Raw genomic sequence first — 24323 nt, forward strand, 5'->3', positions numbered from 1 at the left:
TTTCGAAACTGTATCGTATTGTATGGTTTTATGTTTTACGAAAAATAATACTGGTATGCCACACACTGATATAACCTACTTTCTTTCTTACCGAGAGGTGTCTCACCCTGAATGTATATACAAATGTTTTCAGGTCCTTTGGGTAGCTGAAACTAACATCCTAGCATCTGGAAGCGGGGGTGTTGTTTAGCTATAGTTAGTGCCTAGATAGGTATGAGTTTTGTGACCGGGTTGTCGTGATGGTTTTTGTAGACACCTGGAGTATGTTTTGTAATTATGGGAACATATATCCTAGTGTTATCTAGACTCTGGTATGGTATGTTATATGGATATATTGAATAGTTTCCGCTGTGTATTTAATGAGTATGGATGTGTATGTGTATGTTTTGTAGGGCTTCCGCATACCCCACGGGGTCGGACCCTTTTCCGGTATTGTATCATGTATGTTTAATTGATACAGAGACAGGTTAGGTTACTATTTTTCACACCTGAGACCCATCTGTGGGTTCGGGGCGTGACATTTGTGCCAAAATAATGATTTAATAAGGAAATATATATATATATATATATATATGATTGAGTATTATAGTTATAATTTTAAAAGTTAAAAAATTCAGTTTAACAATTATAGTATATGATTATAAAATTTTACTACTATAGATGATAGTAAAAGTTTTATATAGAAAACTTTAAATTTACATTTATTTTAAAAGCAATTTTGAAGTTATAATATTAAATATTATTTTACGAAATTAAAATATTATGAAAGCTCATTTTGACCACACACTAATAATAATTTTATTTACTTATTGAGCTTCATCTCACCCCAATCATTATTTTACACTTTATATCATTTTGAAGAGTGTACCAGAAATTTGGCATAGCAAGTGCATGGCCGGGAATAAAAAGACCAAAGTAGAATAAAAATTTAGTGTAATACAATTTAGAATATGTTTGTGTATTTTAGAATTTTAGAAATTTGTATTTTGATAGTTGAGACATATATTTGTAATAAAGCTAATCAGTGCTCTAGTAATAAAAATAATTTAGATTTATTTGCGTCCGCTGAAAAATTTATATGTAGGAACCCTCTCGGGTTCGGGTCCTTACATTATCCTTGTTCCTTATTCATCTCTGCCTAATCTACCATCTAAGTCTAGAGTGTGTGAGCAGTCTGATACATTTTCAAAGCACATACATGATCTACACTCTGAAATAAGAATGCAAATTAATTTGAATAATGAACATTATAAATCTGGTGTTGACATACATCGTAAGTTGCAAAAATTTTCAAAAGGCGATATGGTTATGTTCTGCATTTGTCTCGAGCGAATTCCATTAGAAGGGGTAAGAAAGTTGCATGCTAAAAAAAAGGAACATTTCAAAGTTTTAAATAAAATTAGTTCTAATGATTACATGCTTAATATTTCTTTTGATTTTGGCATAAGCACTATGTTTAGTGTTAAAAATCTAACCCCTTTTCTTGAAGTAGCACCTTTTGTGGAGCCTTCAAATTTTAACCATGTAAATGATCCTACTTCATTCCCTATTCCTCTTGAATAAGAAACTCCAAAGTTATTTTTGTCTCCGCCTTTACCTATACAAAAAAACCTCGATGAGATCGAAGAGATCTTGGATGATAAGGCAACGTTCACATGAGCAGGATCATATCAAAGTTCTTTGTCAAGTGGAGAGACAAGCCACTTTCAGAGAGGAGCTAGATACATAAAGAAGACCTCCTTCATCGCACCTCGAAGTTGTATTCCTAATACATTACCTTTAATTCTTTGGAGAATAATTCTTTTGGGTTCAGGAGAGATGATGGGAATCAACATGCCTTATGTATCGCTTTTATTGATATGATGACACATGGACGACCTCCCAATGTCCACTCCTTTGCCGACATGGTGACACGTGGACGAGCTCCAGATGTCCACTATTGTTTATATTTGTTTTGCAGGAACACATGGAATCAATTGAAAATTTTCTACTTCTTTGATGGAAGACTTTTTTTTATGTGAAGACTTTGTTATTGTGTTAATTTATATTTTTCGTGGTTATGCTATTTCAAGATTATTAGGTGCTTGAAGACCATGCTTGAAAACCCAAGTGAAGTATTGCAACAAAGTCCAACTTAAAACCCATGTGGGCCATGTGGTCCCTACATGGCTTAAATGGGCCCCACACGATTTTGGCATTCCTTTTGGAATATGTTTAAATTTCAAATTTAAATTGTAATAATGCAAGACAACTAAACTTGACTTGTGTGCTTATGAGTTGGAGTTCCATGTTTTTTTGGTAAGTATTAATTGTTTCAGGTTAATAGTTGTTGATCGTTTAATGCTTTGTCTCCTAGGCTATGCCTATAAATAGTATTCTCATTGTAAGAACAAGATATGAAGTTGAAGTTGAATATAGAAGAAATATTTCTTTGCTTGAGCTTGTAAAGCTTGTCCTTCTCCTTGTGAGTGAGTAGTGTGAGGCTACGACGTTCTCTCCGGAGATTAAGTATGAGAGACCACTAAACTATCCAACAACTCCATCATCCCCTCCTCCATCTAATACTCTCACGGCCCCCATCAACACCACACGACCAGCACCTTCATATACCCACACGACAAACATCATCTACACTTCATTGTTGCGTTCATCTTGTGATTCAAAGCTTGTATGAAGGACCTACGGTGTGACCTAACTACGTGTGGAAAAACGTTAAGTCATCCAAATCAATCCCTTGGTAACTTCAGTACTTGTGCTTGAATCCTTTGCTATATCTTATGAACCCTTGCTAGTAGATTAAACTCACATATTTGAATAACCCATTTGATCCATAAATTGCAATATTGATACTTGGTAATTAAAATCAATTGTATGAATATTAGTTTGTTAACATAGAACTTTTATTCTTGAATCTTTGAAATAACAACTTTTCAGCATATAACTCGATTCCTTTGTGAAAGAACCAATTGAGACTTAATTGCCGGACAAGTCATACACTTTTTCAAAATCCTTGAACATGTGAAATAAAGTATGATTTATTGTGTTTATGTTTGGATAATTAAATTCTTAAATTAAAGTGTTTAAGTGTATGTGCTTGTGTGAGAGTTGAATCGTAGGACATAGGTCGACCATTCTCGTCCTACATAAAAAATACTATATTGTGAATCTAGTATAACAAATCTTAAATACGAACGACAAATTAATATGAAGAATCAATGAAAATAAAAAAGATTTTGGGTAAGAAAAAAATACCTCATTTTTTTGAGTTTTATAGCTTACTCGAGCTCGAACGGTCACCTACCACGACCAACGGCCACCTACTGTTGCCGTCCTCCTCCTTGCCAGAAGCTCTGCTCTCTCTGCACCGTGCGTTCGTGAGTGAAGCGAAGGAGAAAGGAGGAGTTGAAGGCAGTCAAGGTAAATCTCGCTGGACCAAACAATGAGATTTGTCACGCATCACACAACGATCGATCATTCCAGTTTTCCAGGCAAATCTCGTTACTTGGTCCAGCGAGATTTGCCTTGACACGCGTCAACACCCGAGTGCCCGACCCCTTTAAATCTCACAAATCTTGTTGGACCAAATAGCGAAATTATGTAGAATCATTCTGAAAATTATTTTCTCAATTAATGTATTATTTAATGTATTTTTTTAAAAAGAAAATCACAATTACCGCCCTTATAACTTGTTTAGGGATTGCGCAGGTCAAAAACCCTGCGAAAAATCCAAGAGACCCATGCCTCCCGCTGAAGTCTAAAACCCTACCCTGTGTGCTGCTGTTTTCGCATTTGCAACAAAGCTTAAGCTGTTCTACTCAGCGGTATTCCTGCTGAACTCAGTCCCCGTTCAATCTCGCCGAAATGGAGAAAATCAACACCGCAAACAAACAGGTAAAAGTTTCTGTCCTTTTTCTGTTTGGTTGTCGAGAAAACGCGGGAACATGGTTAAGCCGATCAGTAAATAGAATCTGAAGCTAATTAATTTTGATATGGTTGGGATTTATATTGGCTTTTCGCGCAATCTGAAATCTTGCAAACAAAACGCGGTTAGGTTCTTGTCGAAATAGTGAAGATGGCACAAAAACGAGCAATGAAGGGTTCTAAAGGAAGCTGGAAGGAGTTCTTAAATTACCACGATAGGAAGTTTGGGGCTTGTTTAAGTGACCCGTTGAGAAGATCTGTGGATGACTTGGTCGCTTTTTTGAAAACCTTTACCGTAGAGGATGATTTGAAGGTAACCAACAATATCTATAATTTATTTATTTATATTATCAAAAGGATTAACAGTGCTTTTATTCTCTTCTTTATGTGCAGTATTTTGCGAAAGTAATGCAATGGCATTCAAACCGTGAGGCTGTTGAGCAATTCAAGAAGCAATCTCCGGTTGATGAATCCTCTGAGCAGGTTAAGCTACAATTATTAGCTCCTTGTGCACCATTGAGCTGCAATGGGTCTTTATTTTTTTTTAAGTATTCCTTAATTTTTGTAAATAGTTTGTAAGCAAATTTTAGATAATTTCTGTTTTAAGCGCAAGTCTTTGTTTAGCCCGCCCTTGGCTTTCCCAAATTTTAATTGCTATAAATGTATACAATTATGTTATTGGGGCCTTGCAGAAACAGATTTAACTCTCTGGATATGGTTCCATCTTAATGGTCTCTATGAGTTAAATTATATTGGATTTAACTCATCATTGTGCCCTCAAGAAATGTCTGGGAAGAAACTTAGCATTTTGACGTTGGACTTTGTTATATTGTTGCACTTTTTAAAATTGTGACTGGCCAGAATTTTCAGCAAGTATTTCAAAGTTTGAATTTCTTATTTTCTTTTGCTTTGAATTTTAATTCTTGTCTACTTGTTATGATGGCAGTGCAGAGGCTGGTCCGTCTGACTATTGAACACCCAAATTACCCCGTATATTATTTGTTCCCATCTCATGAAGAGGTTTGTGTTAAACTCTTATCTTTCATTTCCTTAAATGCATATTCATGCAAAAGAAGTTTCAAATTCTTTACATGGTGAAATCCTGATTTCATTTAGGCAAAATGAACACACACATGGGCGCGCACACACACACAGAGACAAATGTATATATAGCAGAGTTTTGTCTATCCAACTCAAGTATTGTCAAAATTAGAGTCCAACTCAAATTTTTAAAAAATAAAAATAAAAATAAAAACAAAAACAGAGGGACTTGATTGTAAATTGACTGGCTACATTTGGGACACCTAGTCCTTCAATCTCCTGCCATGGGTTACAGTCTAACTCAATTTAACCTCATCCTAATTAATTGGGAATGATTGGGCATAGATTCATGCCATCAGTGCTTCATGTATATGTGTGCATGTATCATTGTATCTTTGACTATGCAAGCCTGCACCATGTTGTTCCACCCCCATAACAAAAAAAATCTGATAACTTTTCCCATCATGCCAGATTCAACATAAACCTTATGAGTGGTTGTTTTCTTATGATCAAATCATGTTGGACAACTTACTCAAATTAGAAAATTTTCTCATACTTTTTGACTAGATGTTGGGTGGTTTCAAATGTCCATCATCCTATGATTCTTGTCAAAGTTTATTTTATGGTTACATTAAATGTCTCCTCAAATTAAAAGACATGTTAAATCAACTATTGTTACATGCCTTGTTATTCAAGAAATTGAACAAAAGCTTATGATAGCATTGATGGTTCATGAATTGATCTTCATCCCTTTTTTTAGCATCCAATTCAGGTGTATTTAGCTTCATATTTTATTTATAAGAGTTTTGTTGCCTTACATCATTGCGACAAAGGACCCTCTCCAGAGTCTCCACTGCCAATTTGGCAGATTGGATTTAGTCATGGACTTAGATGATTAAGATTTATGTGTTAAATTTTGGAAAACCATACTTGTTCTATATTTTTAGTTATTAAGGGTTTATTGTGTAAAATGTGTTTAACTTTATGGTGTATACTTGGTACTTATACGTGTGGAGTTTGTTTTTACAATTTGATTAGAATTGAAAATACCCCCTTTGTTCTCCTCTATCTCTAGCATTCAACATCTTCTCTCACTTCCTCCTTTCTTCTTTTTCCTTTATTCTTCTTCTCTTTTGACTAAAGTAGTGGGTATCTTGTGGTGTTTGTGTTTCTGTGTGAGAGAGAGATCCTCCTTGAATGATTGGGGGTTCTTTTAGTAGAGAGGCAAAGGGGTGTGAAATTTTATCCTTCAATAAGAGGATGCCATGTCATATCCCATTGTAATTCTATAGGTGATTGCTTTACATTTGGCGACTTCCATTGTAATTCACTGAACAGTTGGGCAATAAATGGTTTGCCTCGCCTACTCCTTATGCCCAGGTGATGTTTGATTGGGTGAGATTGCTTTATGGCCATGCAATGCTCGTTATGTGCATTGCTCTTGGTGATGTCTATGCAATTTCTCAAATGACGTCTTAACCAGGCGATTATCATAGTATTCCAACCAAAGATTGCACTAACCCTATCCAAACACATATATTTGGCGTACGGTATTTTTAAAAATCGAAAAAATGAAATACCACCTTTGAAATTCCTAATTGAAATAGGCTTTAGTTTCAAACTTACATTTATCATGGTTTTATTTTGGAGCGTTTCAAAACAGTAATTTTTGAATTGCTGTTAGTTTTGTCAAATATGAAAAAAGAATGGAATAGTGGTGTGACTATTGTTTCGTGCAATCTTTGTACACCCTTTAGAATATGGCGATAATTTTTTGGCCAAGATAGTCATTTAAAGAATCACATGGAGATTGCTTAGGCGAGGTACATGACGAACATCGCTTGTGCATAAGGCAATATTGCCCAAGCAAATATTGCCTGAGCATAAGTAGTTGCCCTAGAGACGCAAACTATTTATTGCCCAATTGTTTTGGGGAATTACAAGGGAATCCATCAAAGACAAAGCAATCACCGGTAGAATTAAGATGGGATTGCCCATAATAAATTACTTGAGGCAATATTCTAGCTAGTGCGAAGAACGACTTAAGCTGAGTATAACCCTAGCAATTGGCTGGCCTCCTAGTCGGCTAGATAAGGTAAAAAAATAGATATAACCTAATCAAATATTTTTGTTTGCATCCAGGTTAGAAAATAACTTGGCCATTGTTTGGGATTTGGGCACAAATTTCTTACATCCTAGGTTAAAGATAACCTATGAAAGGAAAAAAAAAAGTGGACAAAGAATTGCAAGAATTAGCCTCTCGTATAAATAATTGAGGGAGGGGGGGGGGGAGGGTAAGAGGGTTAGGGGCAGTAAGTTGGTAGAATGAAGATTCTAAGTTGGAATGTTAGAGGTTTGGGCTGTCTTGACAAACGTTGCCAAATTAAAAATATTATAGTAAAGACTGCCCCTGACATTGTTATGATCCAATAAGCTAAAGTGGAGATGGTGGATGGTTTTCTTGTTAGTAGCATATAGGATTCTAGGTTTAAAGATTGGGTGTAGTTAGTGTCTATTGGTTCCTCAGGGGCATAGTTATTTGGGATACCGAATTTGCTGCTAGCATATTGGATTTTTTTTTTTTTTTTTTCATGTTAGTTCACTTAGAAGTCATAGGTAAGGTTCAATGGTGGTTTGCCTTGGTTTATGGTCCCAATGATCCTCGATTGTGAAGTTTTGGGATGACTTAGCTGCGGCTGATGGCATGTGTTCCCCTAGTTAGGGTTTGGGGGGGAGATTTTAATGTCACTTGATTTGTAATGAAAAAATTGGGAGGCTCTAGAATTATTCAATCATGAGGGGTTTTGATATATTTATAGTGATTATGAATTGAGGGTATTGCTCTTTCTAATGATCATTTTACTTGGTTCGTTGATGGCTCTAGATCTACAACTACTAGGATTGATAGGTTCCTATTTACTATAGATTGGGAATATGCTTTTCCAACTCTTACTCAAGAAGAACTCTCTAGAGTTGTTTCTGATAATTGCCTCTTGATTCTTGAATCTAATCCTGTTTAATGGGGCCCAACTCCATTTAGATTTGAAAACATGTGGTTTTCGCATACTAATTTTCAGAGTTTGATTAGGAGTTTGGTGGTGGGAGTGCACTATGGAAAGGTGGGAAGGTTTATGCTTTATGAAAAAACTGAAGTATTTGGAAAAAACTGAAGTATTTGAAAAAAAAATTGAAAACTTGGAATATTGAGACCTTCATTGATTTTAGATATAGGAAAAAATAATATTCTTGAGGAACGGGGGCTATTGATAAACTGGGGGTATTATTTTTGAGGACATTGTTGGAAGATGTCTCCAGTTGTCCAATGAGTTTGAGCATGCTGTTTTAAGGGAAGAGATGAGTTGGAGGCAAAAATCTAGGATAATTTGGGCCAAGAGCGGGGATTGTAATTCTATACTCTTCCATAGGGTAGTTAATGTCAGGAGAAAAAAAATTTATTAAAGAGCTTGAGGATGATAGGAGAGGTTATTAGGGATTCGAATTGTATTGCGGGGCTGATTATTGATTTTTATGGGAATCTCTTTTTATAGGAGGATAAGGGTTGAGTTATGTTTGAGGGGCTGGACTGGCGCCCTATATTAGTTGATAAAGCAACTTGGCTAGAGAGACCCTTTGGGGAAGAAGATAGTAAAATTTATGTTTTTGAAATGGATTGTGAGAAGTCTGTTGGGCTGGATGGTTTTGGTATGGCTTTCTTTCAGGATTGTTGGGATATTTGGAAGGGAGACCTACTTAAAATTTTCGTAATTTTTTGATAATGGGGTAGTAGGAAGGAGCTTAAATTCTACTTTTATTTCCCTGTTGTCTTAAAAGGATTCTGTGGTTAAAGTCAAAGATTTTAAACTAATTAGCTTAGTACAAGTGTCTATAAGATTTTGACTAAGGTATTTTCTAAGAGATTGGCTACTATTTTGGAGGACATTATCTCTCTTAACCGTAGCGCTTTTAAAGGTGATAGATGGATCCTTGATGTTGCTTTGATAGCTAATGAGGTGGTTGAAGATGCTATCCGTAGGAAAAAGGGGTCTAGTGCTGAAACTGGATTTTGAAAAAGCCTATGGTAGGGTGAACTAGAGTTTCTTGGACAAGTTTGTAGATAGAAAAGGTTTTTGTTTGAGGTGGAGGAATTGGATTAGAGGATATGCTTATCTTTTGTGATCTTCTTTGTTTTAGTTAATGGTGAGGCTACGTGTTGACACCGGATTCTGGTCTGTGGACATGCCAACTGATGAAAAATTGTTATGCATGGCAATTCCCCCAAACAAGATAGTTAAATCAATGGTGGAATAGAGTCAAGAAAATACGAAGATTGAAAACTCGAAGTTGCCATTTTTATTTTTATTTATTTATTTTTATTAAGAGAAAACAAAGGAAAAAAAATCCTAATTAAGAGTTTGGGAGTACATTTGTGTGTAGGGAAGGTGGTAGACTAACTATTCTAAGGAGATTAGCCAATCAACACCCTACTAACACCTGTTCTAAGAATGGTTATCACTATGTGTGTGTGTGTCCTAACTGAGAAATAAAGAAGCAATAGAAAGAAAGGAAGGAAAGTCCCCTTTTGGGTCATCCAGTGAAGAATCATTGTTCAAGAGTTCAAATAACAAAGCTGAAAGCCCTAACATACTCTTGTTTGAAAAAGGGAATTAGCTTTAGAATATCCTAAATTTTGAAAACAAGAGAAAAATTGGAAGAGATGATAAAAAAATGTTTTGATTGTCTTAGATTCAAAGATGACTCTTTCTTTTGGAATTATGATTTAGAAAATTTAACATCAATATGTCTAATTACAATCAAGGACTAGATGAGGTTTTTGCTTGAATTTTTAAATAAATTGGAATTGTGGTCCCAATATAATGATTGAAATTAGAGAAATCAATGTTGGAGCAAAGAATCTTCTGATTGACATCAAGCCTTAATGGAGAGTTGAAGTAAATCCATCATTAATGAATTTTTCAGTATTCTCTAGTTGGCAATAGGGATTTGGAAGTTATCGAGGTCAATTATTAATACATGGTTTAAAAAAATAAATAAAAAAATCTCATGATTTAGTAAACTCTAGATGATTGACAAAATCCCTAATTAACAATCAAGGCTTTAATGTTCTTATTGAGTCAGACATTGATTGAGGATTTGAAAAAGCATCTGATTGTTAGTTAAGGTTTTGATGCTAGGATGGAGTCAATCCTTTAATTAAGGATTTGAAAATTTATGATTGACAATCAGGTTTTAATCCTAAGATAGGATAAACTCTTGATTGAGGATTTTGAAAATCCCCGATTGACAATCAGGGTTTTAATGCAAAGATAGAGTTAACCCTTGATGGAGGATTTGAAAATCCTTGATTGATAATCAGGGTTTTAATGCAAGGATAGGGTCAACTCATGATCGAGGACTTTGAAAATCCATGATTGACAATTGGGGTTTTAATGCAAAGATAGAGTCAACCTTTGATGGAGGATTTGAAAATCCTTGATTGACAATCAATGTTTTAATGCAAAGATAAAGTCAACCCTTGATGGAGGATTTGAAAATTCATGATTGACAATCAGGGTTTTAGTGCAAGGATAGAGTCAACTTTTGAAGGAGGATTTGAAAATTCTTGATTGTCAATCAGGGTTTTAATGCAAAGATAGGGTCAACTCATGATTGAGGATTTTGAAAATCCCTAATGTCAATTAGAGTTTAATACTTAGGATTTAGTCAACTTTTGATTGAAGGTTTTGATATCTTTGATGGTCAACCACTTTGATTGGGTAAAGTATCCTTAATTAAGGTAATCATCATTTATGAAGAAGAATTTGACATTTTTGAAAAAGGGAAGTTTCAATTTTGATAAAGAAAGTCTTTGAAAAACTGCTAAACTCATCATTGCCCTTTAAAGAAAAGAATTTGAACAGTTTTTTTTTTTTCAAAAGGACATTTTTTGAAAATGGGATTCCAAGTTTGCCCCTAACTTCAATCCCGTGGTACAAGCGTCGACTCTCGTTCGCCCATACGGGCTTAATGGAGAGCACTTGTCTCTTGCCTAGGATTGAAAAGGGAGAGGACACCATATGGTGAAATCTCCTCTTTCATCCCATCATTAGCTAGTTTGAGAGGCTTGAACAAAACTTGGAGACACGACAAAGGACGCGCTAGGAACAACCCTAAGCAAGAAGTATTTGACAAACATGCAATAATAGTGTAAATTGATAACATGCATGCATACATGAGTAAGGAAATATCGACTAGCATTAAGGAAAATGATCCTAAGCATAATCAAATTTGGGCACCCACTCAATATTTGCAATAGTCCTCACATAAATAATGTAACCACACACCTTTTTCAGTAATGAAAAATTCCAAGAGAGGTGCTCCCCTTACCTTGGGATATTTTGCATCACCCAATCATATCACTCCTCAAGAAAGTCACTATTTCAATGTAGGGTGTCATGTTAACCATTCAAATAAACAATATGCATGAATTGAGGGGTGAGCATGTTCATGGTGACCTAACTACCATTAGAACCAAAGCATTCTTCAAGCCATATCACATGTATCAAAAATAAGGGAAATAAGCTAACATTCAAGTGACCACTATGCATGAAAAAGTGCTTTTAATCACAAGCATGAATTGATGGATAAACATGTTCCTGGTGACCTCAAATTTCCATTAGAACAAAGCATTCCTTGAACCATATCACATGCATGAAAATACAAGAGAACCAAAGTTAAACAGTCAATTATGCCTTTAACATGAGCATGAACTAATGTATATGTACATGTGGAGAGTTTACCACAAAGAACCCTTCTTTTAGGTTTTTAATGCAAAGATAGAGTCAACCCTTTTTACTTTTGTAATAATCAAGAATGCAAAATATAGATGGTTCACACAATGAAAGGTCAGGCAATACAAGAAAAACTATAAAGGAAAAAGCATAAACTTGCTGTGTTACAGCTGCTGTGAGCCACAATGGTGCTCACAAGCCCCTATGCCATGGGATGAGAAAACCTCTAATACCTCACAGCCCAGCCCTTGATCACCCTTGTCCAAAACCAAGACCTAACTGACCTTGAGCCTACCCAGCACCAAACACAACACCACGGCTGAACACAGCACAGCAGCTGCAGTTTTCTTCTGGGTGTTGCTGAAACACAGCAGCTAAGCTACTGTTTCTTCCCTCAATATCACACGCACAGCAAACAAGAAAGCCTTGTCTGCTGTTCTCATCCATGCTCTCTCATACACAGCAAAAGAATAAACCTAGACGGCCCTAACAACAGCGACAGCTGCTGTTTCTTCTCTCAAAGTCTCTCACACAGCAGTCACAAAACCCAAGCAGCTGCCCTATTCTGCTGTTGCTACTGTTTTTCTTATGTATATATCAAAAAACAAAAGGGAACCCTTAAACAGCCCCCTAGCCCTCCTATTTTAACATAACTCCATCAATGCAAAGGAAATCAAACCAAAAAAAAAAAAAAAAAAAAAAAAAACAAGAACACCACCATGAATTGATGGGCTTCCTTTTATTTTAATGAAAGAAGGGTTCCTTGTGGTAAACTCTCCACATGTATTTATACATTAGTTAATGATCGGATTAAAGGCACACTTGAGTGTTTAACTTTGGTTCGCTGGTATTTTGATACATGTGATATGGTTCGAGGAATGCTGTGTTCTAATAGAAATTTGAGGTCACCATGAACATGCTTATCCATCAATTCATGCTTGTGATTAAAAGCCCTTTTTCATGCATAGAGGTCATTTGAATGCTAGCTTATTTCTCTTATATTTGATACATGTGATATGGCTTGAAGAATGCTTTGGTTCTAATGGTTGTTTGAGGTCACCATGAACATGCTCACCCATCAACTCATGCATATTATTTGAATGGTTAACATGACACCTTACATTGAAATAGTGACTTTCTTAAGGAGTGATATGATTGGATGATGCAAAATATCCTATGGTAAGGGGAGCACCTCTCTTGGAATTTGTCATTACCGTAAGCTGCGTGGTTACATTATTTATGTGAGGTTGAGTGGGGTGCCTAAATTTGATTATGCTTAGGATCACTTTCCTTAATGCTAGTTGATATTTCCTTACTCATGTATGCATGCATGTTATTAATTTACACTTTTATTATTGCATGTTTGTTGAATACTTCCTTTTTTAGGATTCCTAGTGCGTCCTTTGTCGTGTCTCCAAGTTTTCTTCAAAGCCTCTCAACCTGGTTGATGATGGGATGATAGGGAGATTTCACCGTATTGTGTCCTCTCCTTTTTCAATCCTAGGCAAGGGATAAGTGCCCTCCATTAAGCCCGTATAGGCAAATGGGGGTCAACGCTTGTACCACGGGATTGAAGCTAGGGGCAAACTTGGCATTCCCTTTTTCAAAAACGTCCTTTTGAAAAAAAAAATCCATTCAAATTCTTACCTTTAAAGGCCAATGATGAGTTTAGCGGTTTTTCAAAGACTTTCCTTGTCAAAATTGAAACTTTCTTTTTTCAAAAATTTCAAATTCTTTTTCATAAATGACAATTGCCTTAATTAAGGATACTCAATCCAATTAAAGTGATTGACCATCAAAGATATCAAAGCCTTCAATTAGAGAGTTGACTAAATCCTAAGTACTAAACTCAAATTGACATTGGGGATTTTGAAAATCCTCAATCATGACTTGACCCTACCCTTGCATTATAGCTTAGATTGTCAATCAGGGATTTTCAAATCCTTCGTCAAAGGTTGACTTTGTCCTTGCATTAAAACCTTGATTTTCAATCAGGGATTTTCAAATCCTCCATCAAGGGTTGACTTTATCTTTGCATTAAAACATTGATTGCCAATAAGAGATTTTCAATCCTCCATCAAAATTGACTCTGTATTTGCATTAAAACCCTGATTGAATTAGGGATTTTCAAAGCCCTTAATCATGAGTTGACCCTATCCTTGCATTAAAACCCTGATTGTGAATCAGGGATTTTCAGATCCTACATCAAGGGTTTACTATATCTTTGCATTAAAACCTTGTTTGTTAATCAAGGATTTTCAAAATCCTTAATTAAGAGTTGATCCTATCTTAGCATTAGAACCTGATTGTCAATCAAGGATTTTCAAATCCTTAATTAAAGGGCTAACTAACTCTCTATCTTGGAATCAAAATCTTGACAAACAATAAGATGTTTTGTCAAATCCTCAATCAATGTTTAACTTAATAAGAACATTAAAGCCTTGATTGTTAATTAATGATTTTGTCAATCATCTAGAGTTTACTCAATTAGAAGGTTTTTTTTTATTTTTTAAACCATGTATTAATGATTGACCTCGATAACTTCCCAATCCCTATTGTCAATTAGAGAATATTGAAAAATTCATTAGTGATGGATTTACTTGGACTCTCCATTAAGGCTTGATGTCAATAAGAAGATTCTCTGCTTCATCAACATTGATTCCTCTAATTTCAATCATTAGATTGGGATCACATTTCCCATTTATTTAAAAATTCAGACAAAAACCTCATCTAGTCCTTGATTGAAATTAGACAAATTGATGTTGAATTTTCTAAATCATAATCCAAAGGAAAGAGTCATCTTTGAATCTAAGACAATCAAAACATTTTTTTTAAACCATATTTTCCAATTTTTCTCTTGTTTTCAAAATTTAATATATATTCGAGGCCAATTCCCCTTTTCAAACAAGAGTATGTCAGGGCTCTCAACCCTGCTATTTGGACTCTTGGATAGTGATTTTTCACTAGATGACCCAAAAAGTGGACTTTCGTTTTTTTTATTCTTCTTTTGAACTTCTTAATTAGGACACATGCACATATAGTAGTAATTATCTTGTTTGGGAGAGAGCCAAAGAGATCACCTTGTAGGTTGGGAGACTGTGTGTAGGTCTAAATGGGAGGGTGGTCTGGATCTTGGTAATATGGTGTCCAAAAACATTTCCTTGATGGGAAAATGGTTATGGCGCTTTCCTTTAGAATTGAATCTATTTCTATTTGGCATAAGGTAATTCGTAGTAAATTTGGTCTACTATAGAATGGGTGGGATGTTAAAGTTCGGGTTAATATTACTCATCCGAGTCCTTGGAAGTTTATATCTTAGGTTTATTATTATATCTTCCCTAAAACCAAGTACATGATGGGTAACGGGGAGTGAGTTTGCTTTTGGGAGGACCTTTGGATTCAGGAGATGCATTGGCTTTTGCTTTTTTTCATCTTTGTCAAGTCTCTATTCTTCATGATACCCCTATTTCTGAATTTTATCTTTTGCAAGGGGATATTCTCTTTTGGAATTTCCCTTCTAGGAGAAATCTCAACAATAGAGGGATTGATGAGTTGGCTCTTTTAACTAGTTCGCTTGATTTTTTTTGCGTTAATTTAGGGATTGATAAAAGGGTCTGGGGTTTGGATTCTTTTGGGGATTTCTCTTGAAAATCTATTTTCTTTTATTTGACTCGCAACCCTAATGAGGATCCTTTTGGTTTATACTCTTTGATTTGGAAAGCTAAAGCTCCCTAAATAAAAGCTTTTATTTGGACTGCGGTACTTGATAGAGCTAATATTAATAATATGCTTCAGAGAGAGAAGGCCTATAAGGCCCTATCGCCGGATATTTGTGTCCTTGTTTTGAGTAGTGGAGAGACTTGCTTGCACTTGTTTCTTTATTGCTCCTTAGGTTGTTTGGAATAAATTATTTGGTCTATGTGGTGAAGACTGGATTTGTCCCTCCAATATGAAGGCTTTTTGCTCTATCACTTTTAAAGGTTTTGGAAAAGGGAAGGATAGGAAAGCCTTGTGGCGATGCACTATTATGGTTGTTATTTGGTGTGTTTGGCTGGAGAGAAATGCCCAAATTTTCAAAGGGGTGACCATAGCTAATAATTTGGTTTGGAGTAGAGTGGTTTATCTTGCGTTATTGTGGGTGTTGGCTAATGGCTGTTTTCATCATGTTTCTTTGGGGGAGACCTACAATGGGACTAGTTGGCTCTGCTTCATTGACTTGGCTTTCAGATTATGATGATCTCCAAGTGTAATTTTTTGTTATTTTTTTAAAGGGAGGATTTCTTATGCTCCCGGTTTTCCTTTATTTTTCGCTTTTTTCTTTTGTCATACATTCGTATTTCTTCTAGTAAGTTTCTTTATTTATAAAAAAAAAGAAAAATAAATAAAGATCCAATAATCTAGGGACTCTATTTTAGTTAGGATTGTTTATTGATCACTAAGCACTTTAATGTTTGCCTCATTTACAGTGGCAGATTCAGGAATTACAGCTGGGCGGGGGGTCAAGATATATATATATATATATGTAATTTATGAAAAGTATTGTTTTTAGCTAAACTATCTATTATATTAACATTAATGAATAACAAATAGAAAAGTTTCATTAAATAGGATGATGAATGATTTCATCCCACCAAAATTACAAAAGAGAAAAAATAATATCATTAGTTCATTACAGTGTAATAGTGACACAAAAAAAATATCAACTTTAAACTAATGAACCAACTTGACTAATAATCCTATAATTGTAATCATTGTTCCTTCTCAGAATAAAATTTAAATGTGTAAAGTTAAAAATAATTCAACACAAAGTTGGATTGATTTTGTCCAAATCCACATATTTAAATTCATGGCTTAGAATTCGCTTTCCAAATACAACTTCAAAATATTTGCCTTTAAATAAAATACAACTTCAAAATATTTTACATGAGAGCATAAAGGATGGTTTGGATTTTGGAAAGCAGATATTTGGAATCTCGACTTCAAAATTTAGATGTGTAAAATTAGGGAAAAAAAATACAACACAAACTTATATTGATTGTCGTCTAAATTTACAAATTTTCAAATTCAAGTCTTAGATTTGCTCCTAAATGCAATTAAAATTTTTTTTTACATGAGAACATATATACTAACATAGGAAATTTCTTGAAAATCCAAGGAAATTTTAGTATTAAAAATTTGTATTGATTTTAGCCGTACTTTTAAGTTAGAAAAAATATATTAATAAAGAGGGGGAGGGGGGCAGATATGGGTGGGGTGGGGAGCAATGGGATCACCACTACATTAAAAAAAATTCAAAGAGGTTGAGGGGGGCAGCAGCCCCTGTCAGCTCCCCCTTACGTCCGCCACTGCCCATTTAAGGGACATTTTTTTGGAGATTTTTGTTGTAACTCCAAGTTTAACTTGTAAGGGGACTATATATATGCGCTTGATGCATTTTTGTAATGGTTTCCATAATTTTACACATTGATATACAACTAACCTAATGCTAACTACCCTGTGCCTCTTCATCCCTGTTTCCCTCTCTCCTCATCTCTGGCCTTTTAACCTATTTCTTCCCTAACTTATTTCTCCCTACCCTAATATGCGTACGCTCATCTCCATCTTTTTTTCCCTCCTTTTTATGATTTCTACAACTCCCTTCCCACAATCCCTATTCCACAGGGTACCCCTTGTGAACTAGGGCGTCTATCCCAAAACTTCTAATGGGTGTTGGCACGACAAGTCCACTTCACCCAATTCACTATCTCCCCATCTCAATCTCCTTCTTTTAAAAGATGCTTAATTTTTGGCATAGACATCTTTTTGGCAGGTTTGATGGGACACATCATCATCATCATCATTTAAAAGGTGTTTGCATTATTTTTTGGTTAAGCATCTTTATATATTTAACCAAGCTTAAATGCTAGTAACAAAAATAATACTTTGTTGTTTCTTATTTGTGGGATTGTGAAGAAGTGAGACAAGCACAAAATGTAGTTCTTTGTATGGGGAAGGACATATTTTTAAGGGAAGTAGAAGCTAGCGATCCTAGTCACTTGGACTTCATTTGCCCAAGGATGTACTGACCCAATTATAGCAAAGTGAATTAACACCTCAGTCCATAAGGAGGTGAGTTTTGAGTCAGGCAGAGCCTAACACTTTGCAATGATAAGAAATTGAAGCGAACAATGCATCGCTCCTCTCAAGTGGACGAGAGATGCATCACCCATATTGAACACAAGTTTGACCCTACGAGCATTCCTAATGAAGCCTGCACACAAGGAGGAAAGAAGACAAGTCAACTATTATAAATAGCCAGTAATCTGGGGATTCTTATTTTAGTTAGGATTATTTATTGATCGCTGTTAGCTTTAATGTTTGCCCCATTTAAGGGACATGTTTTTTTGGGGATTTCTGTTCTAATTCCAAGTTTGACTTGGTGAGAGGCTATAAATATGTGTTCGATGCATTTCCGTAATGATCTCCAATCATTTTGCACATATCAATACAACTAGCCCAGTGCTAACTGCGCAGTGCCACTTTATCCCTCTTTCCTTCTCTCCCCTTCTTTATCTCCCTCTGCCTATAGCCTATTTCTTATTTAACTTATTTCTCCATACTCTAATTTGCGTCCGTTCATCTTGCTCTCCTTCTCTCTTAGTTTTATGATTTCTACAACTCCCTTCTCACAATCCCTATTCCACAGGGTTCCCTCTGTGAACTAGGGTGTTTATCCCAAAACACCTGACTGGGGCTGGCATAACAAGTTCACTTCATCCAATTCATCATCTCCCCATCTTCTCCTCCTTTTAAGAGGTGCTTAATTTTTGGCATAAACATCTTTTTGGCACGCCTGATGGGACACATCATTTAAAATGGTGTTTACATTAATTTTTGGTTAAACATCTAACAAAAATAATACTCTGTTGTTCCTTAGTTGTATGGGGAATGTCATATATTTTTTTTCCTTTTAAAAACCAAACCACCACCACCACCACCACTTTGGATGAACTTCTCCTTCAAAAAGTAAAAGTTGGGCATAACATGTATGTTAAACAGCTTTTTTAGCTTTTAAATGCCAATATTTTTTGCCTTTTTTGGAAAGCTCTATAAGTTATAATCTGGAGCCTTTAAAAGCTAAAATCTAGTCTTTTTCCAGTAGATTATTATATTCCATTGGTTCCCCCCCCCCCTCTCCCCCCCCACCCCCAAAAGATTATAAAATTATCCATGCATTAATTACATTCCTTAAAATGACATATCCCTTCTGGTCATTTTAAACATTTCAGGCATCATACAGGTTTCCACCTAACTCTCTGGGCTGGTTTTTTCTAACAATTAACTAGAGTCCTTTGTCCAAGGATAAGTTTTTTCTTTCTAACAACTACTAGAATCCTTTGTTTGGGAAATTTTTGTTATATTATGCATGTGACAAGGATAATTCTACTACACTTTGAAATCCCTCCTTACATGCTACCGGGAAGTAGCAATTTTCCATATTGCACCCAAGACAGAATTTGAAGAAAGGATCTTGAAAAGCTTAAAATCAGTTTTGAGTGTTTCTATCCAAACACATAAGTCTTACATATGCTATTTTAAAACTCCAAGTTTTTATGAAATACCACCTTTGAAATTCCATATTGAAACAGGCTCTAGTTTCACGCATATATTTATCATAATTTTATACTGGAGCTTTTCAAAACAATAATTTCTGAATTGATATCAGTTTGTCAAAATATGAAAATGACTGGATCAGCGGTGAGGCCTATATATATTTAACCAATCCATAACAAAGTGCCTGTAACACATAATACTCCATTGTTCCTTTGATATGGCACAAAATGCTTTGTAAACTCCTAATTTTTTGCTTATTTTTTGGAAACCCCGGAAGTTATAATTTGGAGCCTTTAAAAGCTAAAATCTAGCTTTTTTCTAATAGATTATTATATTCCATTGGTGTTTTTCAGTTTTATTTTTTAAAGATCATAGAATTATCCATGTGTTAGTTACATTCCTTAAAATGACATATATCTTCTGGTCATTTTAAACATTTCAGGCACCGTATAGCTTTTTACCAGACACTTAGGATCAATTTTTCCTTTCTAACAGTTCCTCCATCATAGGGGGCAAACAATTTTTACATCAACCAAAATCAGCTCCTTCTCAACGTTTTCCTTTTAAAAGTTCCTTTTCATCTGTTACTGAGGGGATGGAGACTCGGACCAAGTGCATTTGTAAATCATAGCTGTGCCATTTGTCACCAAGTACGCAAGTGATAGTAGTTTGTAATAAATTGAAATGGAGGTCTAGCTCTTTTGCCCCTTTAAATTGTGATCCTGTGCTTGCACTTGTTTTAACATTTACAATATTTGTTAATTCTATTATTTTCCATGTGGCTGTAATTTCACACCTACTGACCCAGTTTGCCTTACTGTGAACCTGTTGGAATGGTGATGCAGGAATGGATGGTAACAAATCTCAACAAAAAATCAAAGGCAAGGAGATCAACTGAAATGGTTGCTATTGATTGTGAGATGGTTCTCTGCGAAGATGGCAGTGAAGCTTTGGTGAGGGTGTGTGTTGTGGATCGCAATCTGCAGGTATCATTGCCATCATCTCTGCACTTTTGCTCCCATCTCTCTCCTTCTATGCCTACCGGCTTCCCTCTCTCTCTCTCTCTCTCTCTCTCTCTTGTGGGGGCGATTTCAGGGTTTAAGGGGGGATGGATGGTGGGTGCAAGCATTTTGTTGGTAGCTTTTGGGCACTTCTAGGACTCCCAATTGCGCAGCAATTCTTCTTATGATTAAACCATTTTGAGTTCGGAGTATTTCAGGTCAAACTTCATGAATTTGTGAAGCCCAACAAAGGAGTGGCTGATTATAGAACGAAGATCACTGGTGTTACTGCAAAAGATTTGGATGGAGTCACTTGTTCTTTAGTAGATATACAGGTAATTTTTTTGTTGGTTTGCATGTTATTTGGACTATTTTGGAAAATCTTTCTCAGTACTAATTGAGGGCATTATATAGAAATCTATGAAGAAGATATTGTCACATGGAACTATTTTGGTTGGCCATAGTTTGAATAATGATCTTCAAGGTGAGTTTGGCAATATAACCAATTATTCATTTATATCTATTTTTTTTTTTCCAGCTAAGAGAAAGGGATTGTTTTGCTGTATTTATTTTGCTTTAATTAATTAATTAATTAATTTTTTTTTGTTGGGGTGGGGGAAGAGGAGTGGGGTTGGGTCTGTGGAAGGGCCTTAACTGATTTGTGGTGTGTCCCTTTATTGTATGGCTATTAGAGCTCCTATCCTTGGGGAGCCAGCCAATGGGGACAAGGGGCCGAGTCATAGCCTAACCCCCAGCCCCACCTTTCCTTTCCTTAAATCTTTTATTGTTGTGATAATATAGCTCTATAAATCCTCCCGTAATTGTGTTTGACACCTTTGGCTGCTGGTTAAAAGGTGCTCGTAATTTGGTGTGCTGTCTTGATATAATTTGACCCCATTTTTTCCATGTTGTAGCGTTAAGGATTGATCATGCAAAAGTTATTGATACTTCTCTTATCTTCAAATACTGGGATCAACCTCTTTCTAGAAGACCTTCATTGTATGATCTGTGCAAGGCAAGTTGAAAGTGTTTTACTGTATGCTTCCTTCTTGGTATTGCCATACCTGTCAAATTTGTTTCTGTCCCTGCCTCTTTGTGGATGCATGCACTGAGCACTAATTGTCCTCAACTTACATTTATTGATGACCTTCCCTGAATGATCTTTCCATATTGCTAAATAATTGACTTAATGTTCTTTACATCATTTTGACAGTCTGTATTGGGATATGAAGTTCGGAAGAAGGATGCTCCACACAATTGTTTGGATGATGCTCGCGCTGCAATGAGACTTGCTCTTGCCAAGATAGAGCGTGGATTTGATAATGACATTCCCTTGGTTCATGAGGATGTAGGTTTGGTAATATACTTGCCAATTTCCTCTTTTCTCAACCAGAACAAACATATCTAATTTATTATGCTTCCAAAATTGTAGGAGGCTGAGACCGAAATGGCAAAGCTTCTTTTGCACAGAATCCCTGTCACTGTGCCTATTGAAGAATTACATGATATAATTCCTGGGAACTACACAATTGAATTGCAGGTTGAGCACATTCTGAATGTGTTTGTATCCTATGTTTTTTCTCCCCTTTATGGCTCTCTTTGCATTAGATTTAGTGGAGGACCATTGTAAAGATTTGTAAGTCTTGCACATTTGGACTTTGAGACACATTTCAGTGAGTGAACAGTTGTGCATCTCCTTTACATCTGAATTTTTGACATGGTATTTAATTTGCTGGCAGTCAAATAAAAAAGCGAAGGGAGAAAAATATTCTGCTTTTGCTATCTTTAAAAATCCAGAAGAGGCACATCAATCATTCGAAAATGTTGTTAGTGACCAAAACAAGGTATGTCAAAAAAATTCATCTTAAAATTAGGTTGTGATATATTTCTGTTGATTGCTCTTAGTATTTATCTTCTCCCTGCCAGGATCATTTGAAAATGACTTACTAACAAATGATGTTTGATTACCGTTCTGTGAGATTTATTGATTCTAGGACTTGCTTATTCTCTTTTATGATCTTCAAATATAGTGTTGGGAAGTAATGGATGGCATTACTTGTAAATTTACTCGTCTCCATATTTGACAGTCATCACTCATCACATAGAAAATGGAGGTAGGTGATAGAATCAGCGGACCTTGAGGAGGTTAACTTATTTTAAGGTACCGTGGACTTTCCGCCGGTTATAAGAAATTCAGGAGGGACGGGTGTGATTTTTCACAAGATAGGTGACATAAACCTATGTTTCATTAATCCTCCATCTTGTTGACCATTTAATTACATCATTGATTGTCAGGTAGGAGGTTCTACACTATTTTTTAATGCTTATGGTGAGCTGGTTTGCAAACTGAATGGGCAGTTGTATTATTGTATCTAATTTGGATTTTGAATTCAAGTTCCAGACAAGACAAGAGGCCTGCTTTTTTTTTTTTTAAATAAATAATTGGGCAGTCCATTGGTCCTGAGTTGCACAAATTAGGGTACCGATCTCTTCATCCCAGCCCCTTCTCACCCCTCCCCAATGTCAAGTGTCAGTCTGAAAGTCCCAGGTTCTAACCATTAGAATGCCTCTTGGGGACCCTACATGATGCCTGGTTATCATTTTGTTTTTTTCACAAATTGGAATTTAATATTTGTTCTGCTCTATGTTAGGACTCGTCTGGACGGCCTCAGAAATACATCTTATTCCAACTTAGCACAGGAGTGACTGCCCGGTTATGTGTTCGCAGAATGACATGTGGCCCCCTCCGTGATGTTCCATCAAAGAAGAGATTATCCCAAGTTGAGGAGCCCACGGGTGAGTCAAAGAAGTTAAAGACAGGCCAATGCATTGAAGATTCAACGGAGATGAATGCAGACTCGAATTTATGTAATGATCACGAGGAAGAGATTGAAAGATTGAAGCAACAACTCAAGCAAAGGGATCATGAAATAAATAGCTTGCACAAGATCATTGCAGCCCTTACAAGGAAACAAGGTCTCTAAATATAAGAATGGCTGTGGATATGGTGCTGTTTTTTGCAGTGCAATATTATTGTTGTCCTCCTGACAGTGGGCAAAGGAGCGGACACTTGATGGCATGGTAAAGAGTAACACTTCGGTCCACGAAATTCAGGCAACGGCAGAATGCTCTGCTAAATTCGGGAGGAGATAGGGAATGAGAAATGGCAGAAGTGTCAAATTTTTGGGGTAGCCACTTTTTAAGAATTTGGAAATTGTGGTGCTGACTGATCCGAGGTTGCTCCTGTTCAATGTTTTAAACGTTTATTATAACTTAAGAATTAAAGTTAAACAAACGATTTGCTTTATTAGCAATGACATATGTAATGTTTTGAGGTCACTGTCTTATGAATTCTTTTTTAAAGATAAATATAAATATGTGATTAGTTGTTAATTAAAGAATTTTGTTTTTTTACAAAAAAAATGATGGAAAACACTAAGATTTGTTATTTTTTCAAGTTCAAAACCAAAGTACCAAATTGTAAAATCTTAGTGACGGGTTTGTTTTTTAAATGTTCAATTGAAAAAAAGTTATTGATACCAATGGCTAAATTGGATAAGTTCTAGAAATTGTTAAGTAGTTCTCTTTGTTAGAAAATAACAAGTATTGATTATAAGTACTTATAAAATAAGTAGTATTTTTAGTTATTGACAATCATAAGATTTTGGAATAAAATTATGTTATTGAAATTTAAATTACTAAAATATAACTTCTAATTCTATCATACATTTATTTGTAAAATTTAATTATAGAACTTATTAAAATAAATGTTTTTTTTGTCTTTCTGATACAAGTTAAAAAATTGTAGAAATAATGTAATGCCCTGAAATATATATATACACATACATATCATTTTATTTAATAAATTTTGATACCATTAACTGTAACCAAAGTCAACTCGAACCCAACGTAGGGTGCCGAGGATGCTCCTAACCATATTTATGTCCTATCTATGCAGCGAAAAACATAACATATCAAA

The 24323-nt window shown here is 35.5% G+C and overlaps 1 protein-coding gene across 2 annotated transcripts; it reads left to right on the forward strand.

Annotated features, from left to right (window-relative positions):
• The first annotated feature begins 3708 nt into the window (after window positions 1–3708).
• LOC131162448 (small RNA degrading nuclease 1) lies at window positions 3709–23742 on the forward strand. 2 transcript variants are annotated; one of them, XM_058118933.1, is made up of 12 exons: window positions 3709–3891; window positions 4052–4234; window positions 4315–4404; window positions 4873–4941; window positions 20189–20329; window positions 20563–20679; window positions 20759–20828; window positions 21259–21359; window positions 21558–21701; window positions 21777–21884; window positions 22084–22188; window positions 22996–23742. In XM_058118933.1, the coding sequence occupies exons 1-12, from the start codon at window positions 3862–3864 to the stop codon at window positions 23326–23328; spliced, it is 1491 nt and encodes a 496-aa protein (XP_057974916.1). In that variant the 5' UTR covers window positions 3709–3861; the 3' UTR covers window positions 23329–23742. The 2 variants fall into 2 exon arrangements, with proteins under 2 accessions (XP_057974916.1, XP_057974924.1); XM_058118941.1 differs by having other exon boundaries at window positions 21558–21692.
• Window positions 23743–24323: the final 581 nt, after the last annotated feature.

This window comes from Malania oleifera, chromosome 1 (assembly GCF_029873635.1).
Source record: "Malania oleifera isolate guangnan ecotype guangnan chromosome 1, ASM2987363v1, whole genome shotgun sequence".
Lineage (NCBI taxonomy): Eukaryota > Viridiplantae > Streptophyta > Magnoliopsida > Santalales > Ximeniaceae > Malania > Malania oleifera.